The following is a 20,325-nucleotide window of genomic DNA, read 5'->3' on the forward strand; positions in this document are numbered from 1 at the left end:
AAATTAAGAAAATCAACTATGATCACCTCCAAAATAGTTCCCTTCTGAGTTGACACAGAGCTGCATACAATGCTGACAACATTCAAAGCAATTCTGCAGAACATTTTCTGCAAACCTGTTGAGGATCTGAGTTGGTTTTGCTTTTGCATCTCCTACTGACAAAAATGGGTTCCTTTGAGCACTGACTTGATCTTTGGGAAGAGACAGAAATTGCAGGGAGCCAGGTCTGGCAAATAGGGTGGGTGCTCAAGCACAGTGATATTAGTGAAAAATGGCTTCACAGACAAAACATTGTGAGCTAGCACGTAATCTTGATATTAACAACTTCAAATATATCTGATTTGAAAAACTTATTTGAATGCTCTTGAGGATGCCCAAGAATTTTTGAATGTATGTTATTTGGGTAACCCTACTAAAAGAAGCCTATGCCCATTGTTGCATACAAAATAGAGGTTTGTGAGTGAACAAAGGTATTAAAAATTCCTGGGTGTTTATTTTTTTGCTTTTTTTCTGTGATAAAATATTAAATTGGCTGATCAAGACATCGACTTAGATAACATAGAGTAATTTGCATCTGCAGTAATTAAGTTTCAAATTCATTAGCACAAACTATTAACCAGTTGCTTCTAAATAGCAATCTTGTTTGTAGACAACTGGATTCATTTGGAAACAGAAATTGGAAAGATGGAAGTTTCTGCTAATTTATTTCTGATTTGATTAAGGTATGTTTTTCTGACAACCTACTCAGATAACTTCCACTGGTGTCACAGTTTTGTTTTGAAAGTGTTTCAGTGGCACCAAGGCAGCAATGACAATCCAAACCAGCTCATTTTGGCCACCCCCTATTTTGTAAGGCTAGGTTTGAAAAGTGGAAACTTTTGAAGGTCAGCAATTTTGAGTTACTCACTCGGGTTGAACACAGAGCTGCTGCATAGAAATTGCTGTATTGTCAGCTGAACAAAGTCAGCACCCCTGACTATTTCTCTTGGCTGAGCCTTCCATGTCTCTAGACTTGTGGAAAAGTTGTTTTGTTTTATTTTGTTCCTTTATTTTCTTAAGTATTTCTGTCCCCTTTCTTCTCCTCCTTTGCTTTCAGGTGGTATCATAAAACCACATGGGTCCAAATGAACTCCTTTATCTTCCTACCTGCAAAGTGGCTGTGTGGAACTGTAGTAACTGATGCAGTATATTTTGATGTAGGCAATAATTTTGCTGGCCATCCAGAGACATCATTTTTTGATATGTGCTCTGGGATAAAATCTACTCACAGATTATAAATCTAGGATAATTTTCGTAGACTCTATTAAATAGAGTTTTGCTTGTCTGGTTCCAAAGAACTTAAACTTTCTGGCCATGATCTAGCTGCCTCATACAGCCAGATTTACATTCGCAGTACAGTGTGACTTTGGCACATGGATGAGGAACTGCAGAGGTTATGGGTTTCTCCAGTTAAGGAGATATTGTCTGCAACTGCAGTATATGCCTCCCTGTCCTTTTAAACCAAGAATTACACCCTTATTTTTCTGTTCACTGTAGAAAAACATTTTTTCCTCTTTTTCTGTGGCCAACAATGGGCTTTATTTGAAAGGATATTAAGCTTCTTTTTTTTTTAAACCTAAACTGCATGATTCTTTAGTGACTATAACAGAATAGTAATTTTGCTTTGGTATCCTGCTACGCATGTTGTATCCTACTTGAATGAGACACCACCTTCTTTGCCCATGTTCCCACTCAGTAAGAAGCAGTTGCAGTAATGTTGCTAATTAGGCAGTGTGAATACTGTGGACTATGTAAAGTCCCTGGATGTTTTTCCTATCCCTTCCTTCCATTCTTTCTCACTATGTAATATGCTACTCTTACTTTTTAATCCACACCATGACACACATCAGGCCTGATATGCAACAAGTTCTGCTGTCCTTGTTCTGCATTTCTCTGATATACCTCTGTCACAAAACACTCTACTACTGTAATGAAATGAGCATAGACTCTTTTTTATTTAGCACATGCTATTATTCAGTTTTACTGAATACAATCTGACATAAGTGATATATTCTAGTCCTGTAACCTGAACAATTAATGTTTTGGGTAATTGCCTGTCTACTGTGATGTGTGAGCAGCAAAGCTGGACAAATATGGGTAGCACTAATGCTGTTTTTCCAGGAGCATTGTCTGCAAGGGCAACTGTGGTTTTACCTTTTGGAAAAGAAAGGGCTCCTCTTTACCTTTTTATTGGTAATTCAGGGGGTGAAGTAAGCACATAATAGCCAAGCTGCTTTACCAGAGAAACTTAGAGCAATCAGCCGGGGTGGTGAGTGGTTGTCTTTCTGTGTTTTTTTTTTTTTTTAAAAAAAACCCGAAGTTTTAGAGTTTGAAGTCTTGTGGGATTCTTTTGTGGGTTGTTTTGATATTTATTTTTTTGTTGTTGTTTTGAGACTAAAAGACTGAAACCAGCCTGGTGTTTGATACCTCAGTGTTTAGAGACCAGCATGATTAACTTTGGAAAGAATGCTAAGCACCTTGTGGCTGTTGTACATCAGGATTCTTATGAGAGCAAAATTCTGCTGTGATGGCTCCATTCTAGAGACATTTCTGTCACCAGCTTGTCTTTCTAAAACTGTGGTACCCTGTAAGATATGACACTTGGAAATGAATACCACAGCACAAGAGAGATTTCTACTACTGTTTTAAATGCATGTGACCTCTGGGCTCTGCAGAGGAAGACACTTCATAAAATGGAAGAGTTTGTGACCCTCACTTCCCTCTGAGCTGGGAAAGTGTGGGTGTGGGTGTTGATTACAGATCATAATACACCTATATAACCTACTACTCTGTATCACACCAGGTTGATTTCAGTGACTTTTCCCATTGAGCAAACACTAAACTAATTGGGAGTTTGGTTTTAACTGTTGTACCTATCACCATCCCCAGGCAAGGGACCTGAAACTCTTTATGCTGGGCAGAAACTCAACGACAACGAGTGGCACACTGTCCGGGTAGTTCGGCGAGGAAAGAGCCTCAAGCTGATGGTGGATGATGATGTTGCTGAGGGTAAGTGTAACGTATGAGGGTTTTTGGCATCATCTTTATCTCTGTTCCCAGTTGCTTCTTTGTCCTTACACCCTTTCTCTCTGTTCTTGTGTATCTTATTTTCCCCTTCCTTCTTGTATATTTAATGTTATTGTCTTGAGAACTAATGTTCACTTCTGAGAGACTAACTGTTCTTAGCCCCTACCGAAAACTTCTGTGACAGCCATGACAATATGAAATGTGGGATTAGGAAACAAATGAGCTTGCACCTACCCAAGAATGAAGAGGTGTCACTCTCTTGTGCCAGGCTTTGTTTGGAATATACTGTGCGTATACCTCTTTCCCGAACTGCAAATGCGACAGTTTCCAATGCTGTCGAATCAAAACCAAGGTTCTCTAAACCCTTCCTCTGCACAAATTTTTCCTTGATGGCAAACCTGCATTTGATGTATTAGAGAATACGGATATATCTGTTGCTTGGTTTTTTGAGTTTTTTTTTCCAAGTTCTTGTGCTCATATCTCAGAGCCATCCAGAAGAAAAAACAAACAGAGCAGTTTGTTCCCAACTTCATTTAGAGGTTAGGGAGGGTCCTAACTCACCAGAGTATATTATATTATAACCTATAAAGTACGTCAGTTGCCTTTTCTTTTTCTTTTTATTGCCTTTCTTGCATTTCCTGACAGCTTTTTGAACACCTGCCTCTTTCTGTAGAGAAATAGGGGTGGGGGCCCAGGGAGGAGATGAAAAGATCAATCACTTAGGAAAGCTAGTGTCTCCCAAGTTAGGAGATTTGCATGGAAATGATCAAAGTACTTTAGATTGATCTTTTTTTTTCATTACAAAACTTGTTAGTCTTTTCTTTTCTGGTCCGTTTCCCTCCCCACAGCTGCAAGAGTCAGAAGCTTATTTTTACTTCTTTTTTAAGTCTAAAATTCTCATAGCTGTGTATAACTGTGGGAAGTGGATTTTTGAAAGAAACAGCAGTGGTGTGAAGGCTGATAATAGAATCACAAAGAACGTTGATTCTGAATGCAATACTGGTATGGGTATGTTCCTTTAGTTGTGACCCATGCTGTTTTGCCAAATACTGATGTCCTCTCTTTTGAGTAACTTGTGTTCAGCAGGCAACTGGACAGAATGGCTGCCATAGGCAGTTTCAGAGTACTGTATCCTATGTCTGCAAAAAGTTCTTTTCTACTGTGTGGATGCAATTAATTTTAAGAAATGTGGTAACTAGATTATTTGGAAAGCCATGAGTCAGGATTTCAAAATATGACTTGATATATATTTTCCCTCTGAAGTAATTTTGTGCTGTACTGTATAGGCTGAGAATTTAATTTGCAAGAGAGAATCAGAAGTGTACAAAAGAAGAATCTTTCTCTCTCCTTGTTGAAATTGGCAGAGGGTTAGTCGACATTAGCTTGTAGGAAAATTAGATTTTATTTAAGAGAGAACTTTCTGCATTATTGAAGCATGCTGGTAAGCGTTTCCTCACATTTACTTCTACTTTTGAGAATACTTTTGGATATGCTTTTTTAGCAAGCACCATGAGGTGGCACTCTCCGCATTACCAACTCAATCCCCAAAATGCCATCTGTTTTATTGAAGTCTCTTTTTCATGAAACTGAATTTATAAATAATAATGATACCATCCTATACTAAAATAGGATGTGCATATGTACATGTATATGAATTACATAATTAAAGATGCATAACAGCTAAAAATATCTCTTAAAAGAATGTCATCATGGCAAAGTCAAAAGTCAGAAAAGCCAGAGCTAAGATTTTCCGTGCAATCTGCATCTCACTTCCTTAGGCGGATGACATAGTCTTCAACGATGTGGTCGCATAGATTTTTCCACAGGATTCTTGCTGTCTTCAGGCATAGATCAGAAGTCTAAATTGGGCCCCCTGTAAAAATACACAGTCTATTTGACTGCTGCTTTCATTCCTATTGCTTTTTCAAAAGCATGCCAACTATATTTTGCTCTAAATATAGAGCTGTTGTTTTTCCTTCTTGTGTGTTCTGTGTTACTCATCAATATGTTTATACAGAACTAAGAAGCTGTGACTGGATTTATTCCCATATCTATGTTATATGAAGTGAGTAGGTGTCTTTTTCCCATTTTGCAGATTTGGAAACAAGGCATCAGATTAACGTCGGATGTTTTTCATACCAATTTGGCATGACTTTTCAGTCATTTTCATGCACAAATATTCAACATGTCTGTAAATTGGATCCTGTAAATTAGCTCAACCCTGCCACTTTGAGAATTAGATCTAGACAATTAATGACCACCTTTGAAAATTCTGTAATGAAGTGACTGACTTGGCTTCCTACAGGACATCTAAGGGAGAGACAGAATCCAGATCCTCTGGACAGCATTTTGCTGCTTAGTCACAAACCCCTCCTCCTACATCGCCCCTTGCCTCAGAACAGACCTCAGAATATCAGTGATAAATGAGACGCAAAAATAGCAGTCATATTTCTTGCTATGACATCTTGCTAGCACCCAAATACTGCAGTGGAGTAGAATTTTTTCTATCTGCTACCACTTGAACTAAAGAGCTGCTGATAGCTGTAGTAGGTAGAATACTTTCTGCAGAGCACGGTGAAGGAATTAGAGGAGAACTCTGAAGGTGTTGCTAGCAGCTAATGAGATCAGAAAATACTGAATTTCGCTCCCTGATTTCTTCAGAAAATGCATCTCTGTTCTGATTCTGGTCTTGTGTTGTCATGTCATATTCAGCTTTTCGCTGAACTATTCCAAACTTCGTGCACTGCCACTGCTGTTGCTGTCCTGTTTCTCTTAAGCCAGTCCCAGTTTTCTCGTGTTTTGCCTTTTCTAAAATTCTAGGTTCACCTTTTCCAACACCCCTCACTCTGTTTCTAATGCCTCCTTTATTTGGGTTCCCTGTCCCAGAGTACTTCAGGTTTCACAGGCCTGGCTTTTCTATTCTATTCTGATAATGGCTACTTCTTTGCATTTATGGAAGACTAGAAGAGCTAACGAGAGGGGTTTTCTTGCTTCTTATCCTTGATATTACTACATTTTATTTTTCTAATCTTTTGAAGTAAATAAGCAGGATTTTTTTTAAGTGATTTTTTTTTTTTAGCATTTTATTTTTAAGAAAATGCGATTCTTCTGGTATGGAAAAACCAGAAATTTTCATTTGCTAGCACTAAAACAGAAACAGTCCCTAAACATCACAGCAGTGGCAGTGAGATGGTTTGTCTAAGCAAACTTTCCTTATACAGTTTCAGTTCCTGTGAATTGTTTTTATTTCAAACTAAAATATTATAATTCCTTGTAAAGAACTGTTTAAGGATTTAAGAACAGTTGCATTGGTACTGTCACTTGGATTTTTGAAGAATCAGAAATACATGACTTTTTTCAGCTGCTTGTAAATTTGTCCAACTGTATCTGCTTGGATTGAAGCGTTCCACGTTAGTGGTCTTTTAATTTAGATCCACTACTAAAATTGGGACTAAATGAAAAAAAAAAATTGTTTTGCATAATATTTTTTCTTCATATTTGGATTACATGCTTTAAAATTTTTTTTTCTACGTTAACTGTGCTTGTCTGATGTCACGTCAAAAAATTTGATCGCATTTGGACAACGTATAAACTGAAAAATTGTGCTTTGTACATGATCATGAGAGGCGAGTTAGGAATATTTCGGTGTTTCAAGAGGACCTAAGAAAGAAACAGACCATCGGTTCATTTAATCTGACTCTTCATACACTACAAGCCAGGATATATCATTCAATTGTCTTTTAAATATTGTCAGCTTTCTGTTTGGGTTGGAATGAAAAAAGAAAGAGTATTGTGAAAACAATGTTGTGAGTGGTAGGAAAAGTTTTGAAAGGCCTATCAATATATTGTTGTTTTCCAGTAACTTCTCACAGAAGCCACTCCTGTCCCATCCACTGCCATTCCTGCTGCTAAAACCTTGCCACACAAACCCAATACGGGATCTTATTTCTAGAAATGCTGAGTCTCAAAGCCAGTGAGTGCTCTGAAGTTTACGTATTCCACTAAATTGGATGCCAAATATTTCTTTTTTAAGATCTAAAACCTTATATGTTTATCTCTTTATTCCTCAGCTTTGTGTATATAAAATTGAAAGTAATATTCCCTAATCTTGCAGGTGTTGTAGAAGGTGAAGTGAATATTTGAGGATAGTTTGCACAGTTTAATGCTGAACTTACAGGCTGACTGCGGCTGGCAGCCAGACACCCACCCAGGTGCTCTCTCACTCCCTTTCCTCAATCGGATAGGGGAGTAAATAGAATGAGAAGGTTCATGGTTCAAGATAAATAGAGAGATTTTTTTTACCAATTACTGTCATAGCAAAAACACCCCTCCCCCTTTTTCTCAGGCTTTCTCCTTCATTCCTGACTCTTCTACCCATCCGGCATTGTGGGGAGATGGAGAAAGGTGGCTGTGGTCAGTCTGTAAAAGCTCCTCTCTGCCACTTCTTCCTCCTCACACTTTTCCCCAGCTCTATTGTGAGTCTTTCCCATTGGTGGCAGTCCTTCACAAGGTGTTCCAGCATGGATCCTCTCCACAGGCTGTCAGGAAAATCTTCTCCAGTGTCAGCTTTTCATGGGCCACAATTCCTTCAAGAAACATCCACCTGTTCTGGCATAGGGATCCTCCATGTTCTGCAGTGTAGGTGTGTATTCCACCATGATCATCTTCATGGGCTGCTGGAGAATTTCTACCTTTGCACCTGGAGCAACTCCCCTTTTCTTCTTTTCTGACCTTAGTGTTTCAAGGATGGTGGTTTTTTTTCCTTTGTTCCTCACTCACAGGCAGCATTTTGCCCTTTCTTAAAGGGCACATTTCCAGCGGTGGCAGTGCTCCGTGTGCCCTGCAGTGGGTCCATTGGAGCTGCTGGGAACCAGCTGTGTCCAGCATGGGGCAGCCCCAGCTGCTTCTCAGCCTCTGGGCTGACCCTGTGGCCAGCACCTCACCACATAAGCCCAAATCAACACTGCAGAAAATTTCATGAGAGAAAAATTAACCACATATTTGTAGCAGGTTTTGAATAATGGTTGTACATTGGATGATGAAAAAACAATTAAATGTTGAGAAAATCATTGATTTAATACCATTCCTCTTGTATACTAAGTGGCACACTGCCTGTGTAGAATGGAAAAATGCTTGTGTGACCAAATAGTTAAAACTATCTTGACGAACAGCTATAGAGGACTAAAATGACGGTTTTGTTAATGTTTTCATTCTGATGTTACTCAACTTGTCTTTGTACTCTAACTAGCCTTTTAGCATACTGTTGTATTCCATGTGTCTGGAATGTGTATTCCATGTGTAGGTTCTGTGTCTGTCCTGGTGCCTAGCATGCTTACTGAAAAATTTAAATATTCTTTAAGTCTAACATATCAGGTGTACTGAATAGCTCGAATATTTAATTGGGACGTTAAAATCTGTCACAGTGTGACAAATGTCTCAGTTGCTAGGTTGCTGTTTAAAATATATGGAGGGCATTTTGCTTGTTGCTTTTTTTTGTGTGTTTCCCTCTTGCTGTGCTTTTAAAACAAGAGAAATCACATCAGGCACCAGGAGAGAATAATGGAGTAAGTATTAGCAGGTTTATGATTATGCTTACTTCTCATTCTGCTCTTTTCATATTAATCAATGTTTATTGAGTATTTTCAGGAAGTTCAGTAAGAGTTGTTCCAGAAGTGTCTGAGTTGTTTGGTAGGTGGACTATTGGGTCAAATCAATCACTATAGGCATTAAGGGAGAGACCTGTTCCTCTTCACAAATAAGAAACTGCACAGCGAAGCACAGTGAAAAACGCAGAGCTTGCTATCCATGCCGCTTTAGTCCTGTCTTCTCTCTTTTGCTGAACTTCAGGCAACTGCTAGACGCAAGCCTTTACACCAAGGGTCTGTACGTTCTTTCTTATGCAAGTTACTGAGTAGGAATAGGATAGGATTAAGTTAGTACCACTCTTAGTCTGGAAACTGGCGAGTGGAGGGCTCCATATAACCTGTTACTGATCCCTCTGCTTTCTGTGTGTTCCTCCTTGTTCCTGTCCTTCAGGTACAATGGTTGGTGATCATACCCGCTTGGAGTTCCACAACATCGAGACAGGGATCATGACGGAGAAACGGTACATCTCTGTCATCCCTTCCAGCTTCATTGGCCACCTCCAGAGCCTCATGTTCAATGGGATGCTCTACATAGACCTGTGCAAAAATGGTGACATTGACTATTGTGAGCTGAAGGCACGCTTTGGTCTCCGCAACATTATAGCTGACCCTGTGACATTCAAGACCAAGAGCAGCTACCTGAGCTTGGCCACTTTGCAGGCTTATACCTCCATGCACCTATTCTTTCAGTTCAAGACCACCTCAGCAGATGGTTTCATCCTCTTTAACAGTGGTGATGGCAATGACTTTATCGCAGTGGAACTAGTCAAGGGGTAAGTGACTTTCTGCTATGTTCTACCAGCTTATTTATAGATAAACTTACTTATAAGTAATTTTAAAGTGGTTGCATAAAGAGAAATTAACCCCATACTCATGTTTTCCATTTGATAAGGTGTATGACAGAGCATTTAGACACAAACACTGAAGCTTAAGACTCTTGATTTTATGACTGACTTTCCCCCATGGCTGAAAGATGCTTTAATAATGTGAAACATTAATGTTTTAAGTTCTTTGGATCTAGTTAGGCTAATGTTTTGTCCTGTTAGCCTTGTAGAAAAGCATCACGGAGGAGGAAATATGCTGAGAGCTCCGAATCTCTCTTCCCCATTTTATATTTATCTCCCTATGACAGACTTCCATGTTTCTGCCATTTCCACTGAAGGAAAAAAGAACATATTTTTCTGCAAATACAGGTTACTGATCCTGCTTATTTCAGTATAAATAGTTTAATCTTTTTGATTTTTAACTTTGCACATATTTATGTAAGTGGGATATCTAGTAATAGAAAAAGTAAGAGTCACAGGCTTCTGATGCTCAGCTGAGAGATGATTTTTATTGTCTTTTTTTTTTCTTTCTAAGTGAAATATTTCTCTTCTATTCTCAGGTGGATTTCTGTGTTTGAACTATATAAATAATGCAGGGTAACACCCCTGTGACTTCGGCCTTCGTTAGGATCTTTTATGTTTTGCTGAAAGCTTTGCTAGTTATTTTCCAGCTGTTTGAATAATCTAGGATCTCATGTGAATTTTAGTACAATATTTTGAGTGAGTTTTCCAATTAACTTCTTAGAGGAGTTATTCAAAACTCAGAATGAATCTGGGGAATATATGCCCCAAATAAGCATTTCTAGTGTTGCTCTCCAGTACATTTATTGTTATTACCAATTAAAAAAAAATTAATACATGCACTGATATTGGTTTTGTTTATCTGTGAGAACTTTGTGAAGAAGAGGAATGATTTATGGTTAGAATCTGATTACTCCTAATGTCATCACAGAATACTAATCCTTATGCTTTCTTGTTGGAGAGGAAACAACTGTATCTTTTCAAATCAATGGCTAATATTTAGTCTTGGTAGATCTTTCTAACCCACAGATACTTCCTTTCATGGTTTTAAGTTAATTTGTCAACTCTGACTAGAGTAAGGGTCAGTAGCACTGGAGTTCTTATACAATTCTTACTAGTTCTTGCTATGTTTACAGGTATATACATTATGTGTTTGACCTTGGAAATGGACCTAATGTTATCAAAGGGAACAGTGATCGTCCTCTTAATGACAACCAATGGCACAATGTTGTCATCACCAGAGATAACAGTAACACACACAGCCTGAAGGTAGACACTAAGGTGGTCACCCAGGTTATCAATGGTGCCAAAAATCTGGATCTTAAAGGTAAATTCTACAATACTGACAGTTCCTTGCTTTATTCTTGTGGGGCTTCACCAGGAATTGAGAAGGCTTGCAGGAACCGTGTGTTACAGAATCAGGAATGTGCTGATTTTTACTTTCATTTTTCTCTTTCTCTGTTTGGCAACTCCTTGTAGCAGAATAGTTTGTCATATTTCGCTTTATAAGAAATTGACTGTCATCCTACAGTTTTTCCTGTTTAGGATGCAATTAGAACTCATATTTTTCAGTTTTTTGTGGGGTGGGTATTGGGTAGGTTTTTGGTTTGGTTTTTTTTTTTTTTTTCTTATGAAAGGAGGCATAAATAACCATTCTTGCACAATATCTTGTTCTGTTTTTAACTTTTTCTGAGTAGCTGTTCAGATTGCTATAGTCACCTTAGGAGGTAGAGAAAGCTACTCTAGAAGTTAAGTAACTTCCTTTTTGTATGTTTATCCCTCTCTCCTCTAGGTGACCTCTACATTGCTGGCCTTGCTCAAGGCATGTATAGCAACCTTCCAAAGCTAGTGGCCTCACGTGATGGATTTCAGGGTTGCCTCGCATCTGTGGACTTGAATGGGCGTCTGCCTGACCTAATCAATGATGCTCTGCACCGCAGTGGGCAGATTGAACGTGGATGTGAAGGTATAATTGATTTCAGAGAAGTTCCCCTCTTAAGCACTCCTCTCTTACTTCATTGCTGCTCCTTGTGCATTGACTTGTCCGCCTTACTGTCCATTCCATTAGTTTGCTTTGATCACGACATCCTTCACTACCCTTGGGTCTTCCAAGTGTTATAAGCGCAGGTTAAAGATAGCTCGCTTCTACGAGCAGATTAACAGCTGTTTTTTGCGTACTCCATCCCCAATGAGGTGGTACCTCCAGTAGTGAAAATGATGGTACTGGGACAGCCTATTATTTACTATTCTCAGAGTGGTTAATTAGCATTACTATACTCTTAAAATACTTTGAAAGGTGCTTTGAGCCTACAATTCACTTGTGTTTCAGAGAGCCCTTTCTTGGGATGAACAGAAGTGAGTATTTTGAAAACCAAGCAGAGACAGAGGAAATGGAGTGTAGGAAGAACTGAAGGGTGATGACTGGACCAAACAGGAGTTCATTTTTGGGGAGGTGGGCCTCCAATGAAAGCACTGGGGGCACGGTCTTGGCTGTCTGGAAAACTTTTCTCTTTTGTCGTGTCTCTTTTCCAGCCAGTTTAGAAACAAATATGATGAGTGACATTTTGAAGCATATAAATAGTAGTGACTTCTTGAAGCTTCTTTAAATAATTTATTGTTCCTGCTAAGTTCCTGCCAATTAAAAGAATATGGACATCAGCAGCACTGACTCAATAACATGGATATGACATCGATTCCCAAAGCACTTGGGATACATACCATCAAAACCCCCAAGGTTTTGCTGGCTGGGTTCAATGAAAATCAGCATTATGTCTAGGTCCACTGAAACCTAGTCTGCTATGTTTGCTACCAGTCGCTAGCGGAAGATAGCTTCATCAGTAAAGTTGTCTGGTATGCATATTTGTGAAGAAGAGATATGACTTGAACTGATCCTTGAACACAGGACTTCATAAAGTGAGATTACTCTGTAATCATATGTCCTTACTGTGTCAAGATTACAGGTTACACCACGCTGAAACCTTGCCACTTGTGGAGACCATCCCTTCTTGGACCCAAAATATCATCTTATACTAACTTTGAGTATTCATGAAACATCAACTTAGCAGTCCAATTAAATCTGATCCCTTCCTTGTCTCCTAGTGTTCTGTTTGGCTGAGAGGTCCTGTGCCTCAGCCCACCTTTCATACTCCCACAACAGTACTCTAGTTTGTGAGAATTTTGTCCTGTCCCAGGAGCTCACTCTACATCAACTCCAGTTTCACAGCACTGCTAAGTGTTGCACAGCTGTAGGCTGTTCTTTTCTTTTTTTGTGTTTCTGCTGTACTTAGTAGTGTCTGTTAAACACATTGTTCCTTGTGGAAATAAGCTTGTGGCTTTGCCCATTTGTTGCAGACCCAAAATGCCAAAAGACAAGCGCACCTTTTCTGTGTTGTTGTTCACAAAGTTCAAGGAAAAAAAAAAGGCATTTGGGTTTTATTGAAAATGCCTTTTCTGAGTAGGCTGGGTGCACTGAAAGCTACTCTTTAACATTAGTGATTTCTGGTAATTCTGTTTAAAATGTGCTTTCCCAGAAGGTGCTGCACCAATATTAGAACTGCGTTGTTTCCTTCTCCTGTAGCCAGTATAGTTCTTTGATTTAGTGTCCTTTTACTGAGGCTGTGTAATATCAATGCCACTCTCAAAACATGAAATGCAGCGCATAGTTTGTGTGCCTATCTGTTACTAGCACAGCTGCTGCCTGAATGTGGAGTTTCATTCATTCTTAGCAATGCCAGAAATGTGAATTCCCCTTCTCTTCTAAATCCTTTCAAACAAAATTAAATGTTGGAGACAGACCTAAAATACTAGGTGGGAAGTGCTTAACTGAATTGTCCCTGCTCAGTACCAAGGGAAGAGGAAGCCATTCTTTCCTGGCATGTTTAGGATTAGTAAAAGACCTGAGTGTTAGGTCACCATAACATGGTTTCATTTTTTGTTTGAATTGGAGCAATCCCCAGGGCTCATCTCACACCTTCCCCACTGGTGCCTGTTCTTGCAGTTACCACTGAAAGCCACACCTCTCTCCCATTTCTTTAAGGACAGAAAAACTCTAAGCATGTTTGTTCCTTATTCCAGTCTCCCCATTTTGTTTCCATCTGAAGTGATCTTCAGTGCAGTCTTAACATTTTTAAGGGTTGAAATCCCAAGCATCTCTTGCTGTCTCATGATGTTTAAATGTGTTTGTAGTAAACAGTCGTGAGCTTTTTTTTGGTGAACAGTTGTGCTGCATGTTGATTTGCAGACATGTCCTGATTTCATCATGAAGGGCAGTGGGACCCATGTATATGATGCGAACACGCATGCTGAAAGAAATGTCATTCCATCCCCACATATGAATCTTGTCCTCCAAGTGTGGTGTGAGAGACAATTCTGCTAATGCTTGTCTCTTGTTGCGGCTTTGCTTTCAGAGGCAGAGGAGATTACAAGGTCGCAGCTGTTTTTTCTGAAACTGTCAGTTTGATCTCAGGACAGAATTAAAGGATGTGAGGAGGAAGGAAGCCTGGAGAATAGTAGAATACGAGATGTAGGTCAGCAGACAGCACTGTCCCACCTAGGACAGACCAGTACCACTACAGATGGGTGACATCATTACATCCTGTTTGCATTTATGTCTATTTAGGTATTTCAATACATTCCATACCACTGATTAAGATTCACAATTTTTAACAGGAAAATATTATTCTATATTGTCTTGTTTCTACCACCTTCTCCTTTTATTCAGTTTGAGTAAGCCATTGAACTTCCTTGGCCACGTTGTTCCTCTTATGTGCTGAAGCATAATTCAACCTTGCTGTGCACCACAGCACAAATCTACCAGATTATGCAGTTAGCTGTATTCTAGTGAGGGGTAAGGCAGTGCTCCTATTTGAGCAGGAAGCACTTTCAATATAAGTTATATTTACGTGAGAGCTTTTTCTTTAGGACCTGGAGAATTCCAAAGCATTATGAGGTCATGTGTGAATCATTAACTGAAAATGCAGGCATCCTTGAGACTGAAAGTTGCTGGTGTTATAGCAGTGTGTAGTAGTGGTGAAAAAAGAAAAGGCAGTTCAAGACTTAAGGCAAGAATTACTTTATCTCTCATTGCCTATCAGTTTTATTCCTATATTTTTTTAAAGTTATCTATGGTGGGATTTGTTTAGGATGGCAAAGCTAAGTAACTTCTTTATCCCATCTGTTAGCTGAATTGTCAGCTTCCTTTTGCATTATACAGCTTCCCTGTGTATCAGCTTTTGAAGTCTGCTGCTCGGTCACCAATATGCTGGACAAGGTCATAGTTGCTACACTGCTCTGTTTTGTGTTTTAATGTGTCCTGTAGGAACATTGCTTTTTTTGGGTGATTAGCTGGAAGAAGAGAACCCAAGAGTATCGGAAATGTCAAATGAGCCCATAGAGTTAAAGCTCCACACCACTCTTCTTTTTGTGTGTGTGGTGTTCTGGTTTATTTCAATTGCTCTTTTGCAATTGCTGCATATTGGATTTTTTGGAAACAACAGGCAGCTCTTCATTGAACTTGAAGGTCTGGTCAGATCTGTAGTGGCAGCTTGTGTTTCCTTGGAAGGTATTTGGCAAAGTCAGAAACATTCTTACTACCTCATGTGTAAAATCTGTTCTGTGCACTACACACAACTGTGAGAAGAATGAAGCTTGAAGGCAATGACATTATACCAATATAGCTATTAATTTTCCATAGAGTATCTTTAGCTCTGCAACTTTCATCACCATCTTTTATGCAATAAGAGGGCCCTTCCCCCTACCACCACCCAAAAAAAGAGGGTGGTGAGAGGGCCTGAGAGAAAAGGTACAAAAAGTGGGGAAGTGATTAAGACGTAAATGGTCCTTGTGTCAGTCTTGAGTCAGGCTATGGAACACTCTGAAGACACAAAGTCGATTCTCAGGAAGGACTTCATGTTGGGGACCCATTTCTACTGAATACTTGCAGGCCGGTCTGCTGCCTGCTCTGCTCATCCATCAAATAGGCAAATTGAGGAAAAGCAGCCCTCTATGGCGGGTTTGTTCTGTTCAGTCTCCAGCTCAATAGCCTATGGTCTGTGGTTGGAAATTATTTTACATCCCCTGAGTTTGAGTAATACAGGCTGTTTCTACATCAGACATATATAGCTTGAAAGAAAAGATAGCTGCACTGTGGTGCGTATGCAAGAGTTGGATAGCAGAAGAAGTTGTTCCGGGTGACCTTCTTTCCTTCCTTAAAAGTAAACCAGTTTAAACTTTGGATCAGCTCCTCTTTGATTCTAAACTTCTAAAATACATTCTTTTTGCTGAGTTCTTTTTTCCTGGTCTTACTACTGGATCGGTTTGTTCCATCCACAAAAGTGAAGACTGAGTGACTCACTGCTTGTTCCTCACTGATCCTGGAAGGAGTTAAGCAGATGTCCAACTTTTTGTGGAGTTTAAAGACGTTGTCCTAAATATAAATGAATACTTCCTGCATTTAGGGTGTTTTTTCACCTCTATTAATTTGCCATATGTTCTCTGGTGTTTTCCTTTCCTTAATTTGGGCATCCTTATGTTGCCTACCATGGACACTAGACCTACCTGAATACATTCTAAATACTTACGCACATTCTAAATACTCATGTTCACCCCATCATGCCCCAGCCAAACAAACTTAATAGCAGTGGTTATGGAACATTGTATTTCTTCTACAAGGCAGTTTTCTATGTGCTTTAGAGATGTGGCTTCTTCCTCTTCTCTTTACATTTCCTCATCTGTTCCACTTATAACAGCTTCTCACGATGGAGAGTGATTATTATTATTATTAAACTAGCTGACACTATTCCAGATGTTTTAGGACATTTTTGTCGTAACTAAATCCTCTTCCATATCCTGCAGTAAAATCATAATCTTGTGCTATTTTCCATGGAATAGTATAGTTAACCTTTGGGATTCACTGGTGCATGAAAAGCATGAGTGACACATACAGCCTGGATAATCAGAAACGCATTTTGCATACTAAGCACTATGTGGAAAAAGAAAATCTAATCTCATGCTTAAAATCTCACAGCAGGATAGTGTCAGAAAGGATTTCACCCTTCATCTGCTCAGTAGTGAAACTTCAGATCTGGTGATACTTCACTTTCTCTGTGGAATCAAAAGTTGTCTGTTGAGCATTAATTTACTCCATGATGGTTTGACAGCACTCTTGTTCTTTATGCTTTTGTGTTGTCTTAACATAGTGCTACTGGAATTATGGAACAAATATAAGCTTTGCTTCAGCTCAGCTACAAATAAGATGAGGAGCAAGGCAGTTAGGAGAACTGCTTGTTTGTTACATAGAAACTACTTTTGTTAAAATGCGCGTCAAAGAAGATGCATGGAGAAATGAATCCTTCTCTACCCACCCCTTCACCCTTTCTTTTCCGTTTTGTTTAAAGAATTCTGGGCTACATGTAGTAGAACAGTTCCAGAAGTGGGAATTAAAATCTGACTAGCTCAAAAGGATAGGTAGTTGCCATCAAGTCATTCATGGGCTGGAAAACAATAGGAAATATTTAAAATATTAAAATTCATAAGTACCATAGGAAATGGTACCTGTGCATGCCAATTTTAATTTATTGGGTTGTAAATGTAAACGGAGACAACAAGAGAAAAAGAGAGCTACCAATCTCTCTTCAATAACGTCTGTGATAGAATTTTTTAAGAACAGAAGTTTATAAAGGTGAGTATGCGCTTAAATACCATCTTTTGAGCATTGAGGTCAGTGATTTGGTGTTTTGTTGTTCCCATTGTGTTTTGTAATAGAAATATGTAACTTTCAGTGGCAAGAGAATTGGGAGCTGCTGCTTGTACTCCTATCTTTCTCCTCTGCTTTTTCCATGCTGAAGGAGAAAACTTAGAATCAAAGTATAACGCTTCAAAAATCTATGTGACTTGCTGTGAACTGGACTCCATTTGGAAACAAAACAAAACAAAACAAAACAGAAAACAAATAAAAAATCCTGTGTCAAAACAGAAAAGCATCAGTGGTACTGTTTTGTTCTGCCGTTTTATGCTCTTCGTTTTTCAAAAAGTGTACCTGGACCTTCAGTCAGTAGGACTTGGTAGAGTTACGATTGTCTGTTGTTATGTGGACTATGATTTGACCATAGTTAACAAGATCATTCCCACTTAGATGAAAGAATGAGCTTGCACTACTGTAATTCCTGTTGATTGCTATGATGAGACTGATGAAGATCATATGGGTCTAAAGCCTGAGCTGTCTCCTGCTGATGCAGGTTTTCTGAAGGATGTGTTGAAATCCATGAGCAGACAACAGCTTGTGAGGGGGCAAGGTTTTGCTGTCACTTTACATCCAGTGTCAAGTTCAGTTCTTGGGATAAACAGAGCTTGGCATTTTCCGGAGTTATCAGTCCCCTATGGTTTTCTGGCAATAAATCCACTTTGAACAAAAAGCCAGAGCAATCTGTGCTTTTATAAGAGACAGAAGCTTCAAGTTCAGATCCAGAGCCGGGATTTAGAAACAAAAGAAGAATGTTCTTGACTAATGTGCTGAAAGTCAAATAGATTTTTTTACTTAAGTGGATTCTAAGTATTTCTCAAATTAGACAATCTCTTAAATTATTGGCAAATCCTGAGAGATGGGTGTTAATGTGATATAATTTTCCTTCTCTTTCTACTATCTATAAATTCTGTGACCTTGTGTGTGTGAATGAAATGCATTTCCTCTCTCTTGTACGTGGCTTTGTTATCTGTTGTTTGATTGGGTTAAGGTAGCCATGTCCTTCTGTGTTGCTTACATTGTCATTCCTGTATGTATTAATTATGCACATTTGTTGATGTTGTGATGTTTGTTTCAAGTGCTTTTGTTTTAAAGTGATGTAACCCTGGTTTATCTGCCTTTATACTAACCTGATGTTTATTTTTTTGCTTTTTTCTTGTTTGTTTTTTTCTTTTTGTCTGTTTGTTTGGGTTTTTTTTATTCATTTGTTTTGCTAACAAAGTTGAGTTGACCAAAGCCAACCTGCAAGGTAGAGAAGGTTCTTCTTCCCTGTTACTGGTTTGAACCAAAAGATGCTTTTATGTAAAATTTGGTGTCTTTCACTGGGTGCAGTCACACCTCTGAGACAGGAACAGAATGACAAATCCCAGCCCTTCTGGAGGGGATATCTGGGTTGAAGAAGGACATGGCAAACAATAGAGGCATTTTTTTGACCTGAGGGGTTTGGCTGTATCAATCTCTAATATCCATAAAAGCACAGGTTGATTTCCTGGAATGTCCAATGATTGTTTAGGTAAATAGCTGCTGTGTATAGAGACACAGAAGGCCTTCAGGGCTTTACAAGATCTTAAGGAGTGAGAGCAGAAAGTAAAAGCTAGTTTTTTTAACTTAGACTTCTTTAAAAAGAAGAAATAAAACAACCCATAGAAATGACTTTCTGCAATATCAGGTGCGGTTTTGTGTGTTTGTTTTTAAATTCTATTAACTATAAATTCTCTTAGTAGTCAGATGGCATTTTTCAAGACATAATTATCAAACATAGGAGTGGTAATGCATGATCCTTTTATACCTGCTAGTTTTTGCACCTCTCATAGGTCTCTTTTAGAACCTTTTACTCAATAGTATCAGATGTTTTTAAAAGGAAATAGAATTCTTCAGTTATGTTGATCCTCACATGAAATTATTACTGACATCTTTTATTACTATTTCTTGCTAAGTAAAAAGGAATCAATGTTCAAGGTTGCCAAATGGTTGGCATCCGTGTGGATGGTGTTAAAATACTATAAAGATAATTAAATGAAAGCCACTAAAGAAACTGAGTATCTTCAGTAGAAAAAGGGGGGAAAACAGAGAAACCAAGGAAGATGCTCAAAGAGGAGGGTCCAAGTGGTAAATGAGAATATGTTGCTTGAATTGCAAAGATATGATGTTAAAGAGTGCTGACAGAAAACTAATTTGATGAAGGATAGCTCTTAGACATTTAATGAAGGAAGGCTTAATGGTACAATTATATACAACACCCTGCTTTCGTGGACATAAGTGAGAAAACCTCCTTGTTAGAAATGAATAGGACTTTGATACTAGTGTAAATGGAGAGAGATTTTCCATGATGTTGAAAGTCTGTCCTTTTAAACATGATGGTAAAAGTATAGTTTCAACTCATCTAGAGAGACTACAATATAGAGTACAACTTAATTTGTTTCAGAACGTTGTGGAAATTTAAGGAAAATACTCTTCCTTTTTAATGGAAAACTAGAGAATGATTTTAGGTATAAAAGGAAGAGGCGTTAAACAGTGTGTCTCTGTTTAACAGCTCTGAAGCCACAGATGGTGTCTGTTATAATATCAGCTTAATCACCTGGAAATTTTGTGTCTAATATTTTGTTGTGGGAGAAAACATGTAGAATGTTCTTGTTTCACCATCTGAGACGGAGACAAGGCTTCCCAACATTTTGCATATAACAGGAATTGGATTTTTTTTACTTTAATAATGTGCTTCATAAACTCCTTTTTTATTCACCTAGTTTACTGTGAAGACCTGGTGACATTTCTGACCTGATCTAGAGCAACAGATGCAATTAAAATATTCCTATTCCATATTCCAGGCGTAGGCAGGTAGCAATGACCTTTGCTTCAGAATATCGTCTGTGCTTTTAGATAGTTTGGTGTTCTACAGCTCAGTAGAATGGTTCACTAGAAATGGATAAAAATATATTTGAAGGAACCAAGGAAATTTTAATGGGTAAACAGGTTATCGCTGTAGCAGTTGTTAATAGACAGAAGCATATTAGGAGGCATACTCTTACCCTAC

The 20,325-nt window shown here is 38.6% G+C and overlaps 1 protein-coding gene across 30 annotated transcripts in view; it reads left to right on the forward strand.

Annotated features, from left to right (window-relative positions):
• NRXN3 (neurexin 3) overlaps positions 1-20,325 on the forward strand; it is a 998,348-nt gene that overhangs the window by 438,407 nt on the left and 539,616 nt on the right. For all 30 annotated transcript variants that reach the window (XR_008449915.1, XR_008449916.1, XM_054066539.1 and 27 more), the window contains 4 exon segments: positions 2,929-3,048; positions 9,103-9,484; positions 10,693-10,883; positions 11,349-11,522. Coding sequence is in view for 28 of the 30 variants with exons in the window: in XM_054066539.1 (XP_053922514.1) it covers positions 2,929-3,048; positions 9,103-9,484; positions 10,693-10,883; positions 11,349-11,522 (867 nt within the window). In the remaining 2 variants the exon portion in view is untranslated.

Source organism: Cuculus canorus, chromosome 5, assembly GCF_017976375.1.
Source record: "Cuculus canorus isolate bCucCan1 chromosome 5, bCucCan1.pri, whole genome shotgun sequence".
Taxonomy (NCBI): Eukaryota; Metazoa; Chordata; class Aves; order Cuculiformes; family Cuculidae; genus Cuculus; species Cuculus canorus.